At 23.4% G+C, this 9633-nt stretch overlaps 1 protein-coding gene across 1 annotated transcript; it reads left to right on the forward strand.

Annotated features, from left to right (window-relative positions):
* The first annotated feature begins 1101 nt into the window (after positions 1 to 1101).
* On the forward strand, positions 1102 to 1726 carry LOC105364858 (orexin receptor type 2-like). The gene has a single exon (XM_011502888.1). It carries the CDS (start codon positions 1253 to 1255, stop codon positions 1724 to 1726), a length of 474 nt encoding a protein of 157 aa, XP_011501190.1. The 5' UTR covers positions 1102 to 1252.
* Positions 1727 to 9633: the final 7907 nt, after the last annotated feature.

Consider the following 9633-nt stretch of genomic DNA (forward strand, 5'->3'; position numbering starts at 1 on the left):
TTTTAATACTTAGAATTTATAAATAAAATAGAGGTTTACTCAATAAATTTATTAGACATTATGATATAAAATTTGTCGTGTTTTTGAGGGGATATTTTCAAACATTTAATAGTTATGTATAATACTAATGATATAATAATAAAAAGTATTAGATGAGATAGTTAATACCTATACAATAGGGTGATTGATTTTAGCGCCTAATTAAAAGATATAAATATCTTTAAAATTATAGCCAACATTTGCTCGTTATTAAATAATTTTTATTGTAAATTATTTATTAAATAATTTCCAAATTATACAGTTTATAATAGTTTTTTTTTTATTATTATTTTAATATAATTATTTTATAAAATTTTGAGAAAATAATATTTACTATGTAAAAGCTTAAAATATGATTATATTATTATTTTATTAGATAGTTACAATTATTTAGATTAAATTAAAACATAAACGTTAATATAATTAAAATAAAAATTGCTTATTGAAAAAATACTTAAAAATTTTGCTTTTTTGAAAAAATTATAAAAAGTGAAACTTTAAAACAAGATTAAAATAATTATTTCAATACGAGTTAATAAATAAGTCGTGTAATATTTGAAAATATAATTCAAAATTAAAAATAATTTGATCGTCAATTAGTATCTTTGATTATGGTTTCTAAAATTTAGAAATAGTTATAATTTTGTAGATTAATATAATCTATAAAATTAATCATATATAAAATTTAATTTTTATATTATGAATATTGAATAATAATTGGAAGTAGAAAAGATCATACTAAAATTTTCGATGAAAGAGTGATTCAACCAAATCAATGTCATATATAAGTTCAATGCAAAACAAATTTCAGAACGTAATATTAAAAAGATTATGAAATTATTTATAGTTAAATTGAAAATTTATTGATTTTATAATTAGTTATTTATTTTCAAATTATTATTATTTTCAGAACACAGTGTTTTATTTATATTATTTTCAGCTATTTTTAAATACTTTGCAATTTGTTTGTTTTATATTAATTTATGCAGTAATAATTATTAATTAAATTCTTCATTATTAAATATATAATGTAAAATTCTAATAAATTTGTTTCAGTTTATCTGTGTTCCGCTTAAATATTTCTAAGAATGTATCAGCAACGTAGTTGGAAAAAAATCTCACAATTTCCAATTTTAGTTATCAATCAACAATCTCATTTGAATTGAAGTTATACGAAGATAATTTAAAGAAAATTTTACAATTTGACCAAAAAATGGAGCTACTATTTGTTGCCATGTTGGCATTTTTCCCCATCGTGTCAGCGAACAGCGAAACCGATTCAAACGACGACAATTCACAACTCGAAGATCCTGAGAGTAATTGTACAACTATCGATTGCATCCATACTGATGTATATATTGGCTGGATGTATGATCATATATATCCGAAGAGCTACGAATGGATCTTAATTGCCATGCATTGTGTTGTGTTTGTCATTGGCCTCGTGGGTAATGCTCTGGTCTGCCTTGCCGTTTACAGGAACCATACAATGCGAACTGTCACTAACTACTTCATAGTCAATCTAGCCGTAGCCGATCTACTTGTCATAATCGTCTGCCTACCGCCAACGATCGTCTGGGATATTACGGAGACGTGGTTCTTGGGTCTCTTGCCCTGCAAAATTATTCTTTACTTACAGGTAATTAAAATGACTAAAGTTACTTATTCTCATGCTAACGACGTATAGTATATGTTTTGGCTGTAATGTCGGCGTATAATTTTCCTATCCTGAACATTATACTTAAAAACTTGCATAACTTCATTGTTACTTCTTCAATTTCATTTACACATCATATATAGTAAAATATTATTAGCAAATAAAATAAAACATAAATATTCAAAAATATTTATTTCAGTTTTAGTATAATATGATGTAAAATGGATAATGAGATTATTATTTTTTCTAAAGATAAAGTATATTGACAATTAGTTAAATGTAATTTAAAACTAAATGTTTTAAAGTAATTGCTGACTATTTGATTCTTGAGCCTAATTCACTCAAAACACAGATAATATTATTGATTATTTATGTAATCATAAGCTAATTAGAATATAAAATTTTAAGTATTTCTTTTTTATCTAAGAACATTTTATATAATACATTTTTTATGAATTTTTTTGTAGAAAATTTTCGTAAATTTTGACGTATTAATTAATTTATTTTACTAAATTATTTGGATTTGGGATTTCTTTATTCGGACGCACGTTTTATTCGATTGATAATTTAAATAGCCACGAACAGATTCACCATCGATTCGAGAAGCTCTTTCGAAATAGATTTTAAAACACTCTTCAAAGAGATAAATGGCACATCTCGAGAAATACTGATCTCATCCAATTCTAGAATCACAAAGGCGAATCAGGACGCATATGTCTAAATTTCCATTTTCTTTTGATCTTTCTCATACACTCCAGTTGAAATATTATGTTGTAATAATATGATAACGGGAAATATTCTAAAACCGGGAGAAACCATTTTAATCCGTAGTCCAAACTTATAATCTCAATATTTGCGTCGGTTATGTACCAAAAAACAGATAATGTAATATAATATCTTTTAGGGGCGTATTTCTTCTTTGGTCTCTATAGCTTATAAAATACAAATGTTAGGTTTTCTTTAATTACGAAAAGCATTTGTTGCCATAAAAGTTATCCTTTACTAATTTCTTTGACTTCTCTTCTACCTTGTGATGGAAGCCCATGCATATTAGTTAGTTATCCATTATTATTTTTATCATGATTATTCATATGGGTTATATGAATGTCTTAGTACTTGATTTCGTAAAATTTTGTTTAAAAATGAAATAAATTGAAAAGATCGTACTTGTAGAATAAATTATTAATTATATGAGATAATAATTAATATTAATGCAATATATTTCTAGAATAAAGTAATCTTTCCGATTAACTATTTAATATTTATTATTTAATTTGTTTAATCTATTTTAGATTTTTAAAGAACACTTAACCTTTCATGTTAATTACTTTTGGAAATGTAACTAATTATATATTTCATATATTTTAAATATTATTTCCAAATATTTTATCTTAATGAATAAACAATATTTAAATCTAATAGTTATATTTGCAAACTTTTTATAATATTTAAATTTGATTTTTATAGTATTTAAAATAATTTTTATCTTTAAATATTTGAATACAATATTTATATTAACTATTAACCTATTTCTTCAAAGCAAGTTTTGAAATGCATAAATAAACTTTTCTGAATAATATTTTAACACAAAATCAGCAATTCGAAAAAAAATAATATACAATATTAAAGTAGTACGTATGAAAAAAAGAAATGATTAATTTTTGTTCGTTTTTCATTACTTATAATTTCCATTAAGATAATTAAACATTGATAATACAAATATTTATATAATTTTATTCTTATATTTCTTTTATTTAATAATTAAATTTTTATATTTGTTACCATTAGTGCATGACAGAGATAAAAATGCATAATCTTTTAATCATTTGCGTAATTTCATACGACAATTTACAATTTAATCCACTTTTCAAAATACTATTGAATTATAGTATTTTTTATTTTTACTTCAATATATTGTTATTATTATATAAATGATGAATGATTTCGATATATAATTAATAATAATATGGTAGAATGTGCGAAATAAAATTATAAGTCGCATAATCAATATTTAATGATTTGAAAATTCCTCCCATACTAGTTTAGTTCCGAAACTCACCGCTACGTGTCGTCCTGTAAGTAGTATCTGTAAGTGAAGTATGATGGTATAGTTTACTTAATGCTCAATTCTGGTCATAGTACTTCATAAAAAGGGTACTCGCTACTTCCATAGCGCGTTGATTTACTATTGTAAATCAGCGGGGTATGGCTATCAAGACATACCCAGTATGTAATTTTTGTAAACAGAGGTCGTCGGCTGCCAAATGCACTGACGCCTCTTCATCATACAGCAAACAAAGTGACTTTTATTCAGTCTTTTATAATTTTTCATAACTTATTTATAATAGAGTTAGGGAGGAGGGTCTACTCATATATTAAGTATATAACATTTAATTGTTTTATTTATTATTTTGATTTTCAAAATAAAAATAGGTTCTAGGTGGACAGAAATTATTAGTTCTATCTCATTTGGAAATGGCGTTATGGTGGTGGGCATTTACATATTTCCAGTTTGAAAACTTTCTTTCTATTGCAATGATATTATTGGTGGTATTTACGAAAAATATATAAATTAATATTTCATTAAGTCATTAAGTGCTAAAATCGAAATATAACAGAATTATGGCGTCGTGAAAATTTCAAATATTTATAATTACAATGCAATCTGTGAAAATAATTGGAGCTTTTTTTTAATAAGTGAGAAAGAACGTTACAATTAAGAGTCTACTTTTCCTCCGATCATATATCATATTAATATATATTTAATGCTATAATTTAATTTCGTCTATCCTTATAATATATGTTATTTTGGTATTTCTTAATTTTAATAGTTTATCAAAAGTTAAATTGTTTATATTTATTTAGTAGATGTATAAATTCTATTATCTCAGGATAGTCAAATCAATTTCTTATATACAATTATTAAAAAATATTTCAATTTATTAATTTTACCTTTAATGTATAGGTTTTAAAGCAATATGTGTGAAATAAATATTAGAAAGTTTTATTTGATGAATTTAAATTTAATTTAATTAGATTTACTTTAATGTTTTAAAAATATAATAGTTATAGGTGTAAAATACTTTAAATTAGTATATTACATAATAATTATTACATTATCATTATAATAAAAGAATTAAAAAAAATGTTTTCACCTTATTTATAAAGAAAAAATGAATAAGAACGATTATGACACTCTACAATCTACGAAAAGCATCTTTTATTTTGCATATCACATTTAAGAAATAAATTATATAAACAGAAATTTACTTGTTACTGAATAACTCAGGGGTGTTTTCTATTGGCTTTTAAAAAGTAGTTATGATATGACATTATATAGTTATGAATAACAGCATATTGACGTTTCGATTGTACATGGTGCCACACATTATTTGATTTGCATAAGATAACCAGCGCACAAGCATTAGAGAATAATTCGAGCATGAGTATTTCAGGGATGGATTATGTACTGCCATGTTGATTAATGTGAGATAGCTATAGAATTATATATGATGCAAAGTCAGTATATTACATTAACAGATTAAACGGTTTTACTTTCCGGTTTTGCACTATATTATCACTTCAATTTTTTACGATGTACTACTTTATACTAAAAGATATCCGATAATTTTCTCTTGTACATTTCTAACTTACTTTTGAACACTAAAAGTTATTATGAAGTTATAATATAAAGAATTGTGGCAGTATATGAATATATAACAATTTTAGCACATGATCTATAATTATAAGCGTACATAATAAATGATAACTATGTGGAAACGTAATTGTAACTCCATAATATAACTTAATGATTCATAATTTAATATATGTTAAACGATAGTTTTATATTATAATAATATTTGCAAGAAAATTAGAATTCTAAAAATTTATATTTTTAAATAATATATATTAATATTATTCTGAAAAATGATTAAACTATTGTCATTTTGCTAATAGAAACTTATTTTTGTATAAAGTTTTGTATAAAGTTTAGATAGTTTTAGTAACTAAAAAGCAAATAATAATAATCTTAAATAAATACAACAACAAAATATGCTACTATTTAATGTAAATTATTCAATTAATAATTTATATTGAATTTTTTCGGACAATATAAAAAATTCGAAATCTTTGAATATATACTGTTATATTTCGTTCATAGACAAAAACGATTGTCGATGTCATATTGTTATATTCTAATTGATTTGATTTTTATATTTGTTTGATAAAAATATTATTTTTGGAAGTAAATAAAATACAGACTATGTATTTCTGTTAATTTTATATTCAATATCAATTTTAATATTTGATATGCAACTTAATACATACGAGCGCACACGCATACCCCCATATATATGTTTTGTAAGTATATTAAGAAGTACGCGTCTTTGAATGCATATCACGGTTCACAAAATCGTTATTCCATGTTTTATATGCAGTTTTGCGGCCACATTCATCATCCACTCGATAATATTATTCAAAGCATAGAACCGAATGTAATTGATATATGATATTATAAAGAAAAAAATTATTATTGATTTTTATTTTTTATATGTATACAACAACATAAATTAAGAATAATTAGATTACATATAATATGAGCACGTTAAATATTTTTAATATATTTAAGTTTTATTATTAAGTATTATTTGGGTGTAATATTAAAAATTCAATAAAATTTTATACAATAATTTTTGAACATTATTTAAGAATATATTTTATATGAGAATATTTTATAAAAAATAAAACTAACAAATTAATAATTAAATATATGATAGATTTAATATCAAATTTTTTTTTAATTTTGTTAAGAATTATTTTATTTATGCTTTTTATTATTTACTTTATAATTTGTATTATTGATACATTTTCAAATTTCTGAAAATATATTATTTTTATTACATGAAAAAATTTTGTATTGATTTTTGTATTGAAAATGATGATCAATTTATCAGTTAAAAAGTATAAAATTGTAAAAAGTACAAGAATTATAATAGAATCAAATAACATTTTTATAATAAATTTTTAAAAAATTTTAATGCAATTGAAATAAATGTATTGTAAACACAGAAAATAAAAGTAAGTGATAAGATTGTAAAAACTAGGATAAACCCTAACTCTGATTTTTTATTTATTTAACAATTTAGAAGAAGAATTTTCAATTATGAATCAATCAAATCTATATAATGAACTGTTGTTAGAAATATTATTATAAAATTTAATTTTTTTAAAATTCTTTTCGATATTTTATATTAATTATGCAAAGAGATGCAAAATACTACGAACTCTTAGACAATGTCATTTACAATATTTTTTGGATATTATTGATTCAAAATTATCATATGAAAATTTTACTAAATTTATTTTTATCCATAGGATGAATACAACTGATGATTTATGCTGCCTTGTATACCTAACTATTTATCATGTATAACATGACAAATGATCCAATATATACTACCTAATATATTATAAAGAATTACAAATCCAATTAATTAATTGTATATCAACATATAGCATCAATACATTTCAAGTAGTGGTAGTCAAGTAATTTATTATCGTTTATATACACAATTTCAATAAAAAAATCATATGTCAAAAATTAATTTTTTCTAAATCATGTGAAGATCTTTTTGATCTACTAGTTTTTAATTATTCATTTTGTCTAAAGAAAATTAAAGATTGAAGAAAAAGACGAGTCATTCCAACGCCATAGATTAATTTTAGTATTTAAATTATCTGATAACTTTTGTAAAATAAGATATTGACAAATGTAAATATATACAAATTTATAGTTATATATATATATATATATATATATATATATATATATATATATATATATTAAACTATATAATATTAAAATTATAGGTTTAAACATTTATTCCAAATATTTTTTTTCAAGTAAATTATGAGATATAAAGAATATTTATGTATAATATATAAATATATTTAAAAACATATCCAGATATTTTTTATGTAAAAAAATATATATATATATATATACATAATAATCTTAACGTGAATAAGTTTCGATCAATTTCATTCAATAAATGGAAATATTGAAAATAAAAAAAAAATATTCATAATATCAATATTAACTGTAAACTTCTAAAAGCTTAAACATATAAAGATTATTTGATCAAAAAATTATGTTTCATCTCTACACAAAGTAATACCCATGCATTATATTTTATTAATTCATAATAAACTTATTATTCAAAATTAAATTAAATTATAATATGTAATTCAATATATTTAAATGCATACATATATATATATATATTCCATATAATACTTTCTCGATGCATTTATTTTGTCATCTTCAGTTTTCTATGAAATTTTAAAATTATAATCAATTTTATATTACGACTTAATGAATTTTATAAATAAAAACGATTATGATTTTTCTAAAAATATATTTTATTTTATCAAAAATAATATTTAATATTTATCGTCTTAAATAACAATATAGTTATATATTTTTTTAACATGAACTTAAATTAATATTTTTTAAGTTATAAAATCAATTGAAGCAAAACACTAATTTATTATATTAATATGCTTTTTATTAACTTTCAATAATTGGTTTAATTACAAATATAAGTTCTACTAAAATTAATAGTTTATTAAGATTATTGGATTATTTATTTAAAGTAATTTTTATTTTGAAAACCAATCAGGATTTTGATTATAAGACATTTATTTTGTATATATATTTACACAAACAATATAGATTTCGTTATAAAAAAGATAAAGTTACTTTATATAAAAAGACATTTTTATTTTGAGTATTGTATTATAATGTACGTGCTATATATTACTAAGAAATTCAATGCACAGGAGACTGTAGAGTGAGTGGATTAGCTCTCAGTCTATTACTATCGAATGATATAAATTACATAAATGTCATTTTAAATTATTGCTCAATAAAACATTTATTAGTATTTTATAATATATTCTTCTCGTGTATTTTTATTTCATACTTAATATAATTTTTAAGGCTAAAATTTCAAATTCTTCTGGCTTCGTGAGTAATAAAAATTTGAATTAATTATTTTTAGCTTGTTATTATTAATTTTAGTTTGAAAAACTATGAGACAGGCCGACTTTCGAAAAACTTATATTTTGATTGCAGTAAGGCATTTTCAACTATTTTTATTTATTCGTATACATTCTTAAAAAATTTATATAACGTAATGGAATAAAACAAATGTAACGTAAAGCAGAGATAGTCAGTAGATGAGTGAGCGAGAGAGGGAGTGGGGGATAGATAGAATGCGAGAAAGAGAGAGAGCGAGACATAGAGAGAGAGAGAGAGAGAGAGAGAGAGAGAGAGAGAGAGAGATTTTCCGAGAGGGGAAAGAAAGGAATAAGTAAAATGCCGATGAAATGACGGCCGAAATAGGCAATGAAGAGGGGTGGCATATAATTCTTTCATTCAATTCAGGAGAGCCCATGGCGAAAAGTGACTTCCAGTGTCCGTCGTGCTCCCCGGGGTATCGTCACACGGCAGTTGCGCATAAACAGCTGCCACTAACGTCCTTACGTAATGGCGTATGTAAGCGATAGATGGACGCCGACTCAAAGAGGGCGAGACTGAAGGGGGTGACGGGAGTCCGACCGAGAGGTAAATGTTCCTGTGTAACGAGGGAGCTGCATTGTCGGCGGCTTTGTGCTGGCCAATAATTGAAACACGTGCACGGGACAGCCCGTGTGGGAGCGTAGAAACTCGGAGTCTGGATGAAAACATATACCGCCTTTGGCGTCAGCCAACGATCAGATATGTTGAATTTTCCAAGCCCTTTTCCACCTTTCAGCATAATATCAATTTCTTTATCATAGTAAGTAGTTATAACGGAGCTGAAGGAACAGATAATAGACACTATATATCTTTTTATCCTATTTTTCATAATTACGATAGAAGAAAGTTGTTG

This window comes from Ceratosolen solmsi, unplaced genomic scaffold (assembly GCF_000503995.2).
Source record: "Ceratosolen solmsi marchali unplaced genomic scaffold, CerSol_1.0 scaffold15, whole genome shotgun sequence".
In the NCBI taxonomy this organism is placed as follows: Eukaryota; Metazoa; Arthropoda; class Insecta; order Hymenoptera; family Agaonidae; genus Ceratosolen; species Ceratosolen solmsi.

Coding starts and splice junctions, on each gene's coding strand:
- LOC105364858 (XM_011502888.1), top strand. CDS start 1,253: ATGGAGCTACTATTTGTTGCCATGTTGGCATTTTTCCCCATCGTGTCA.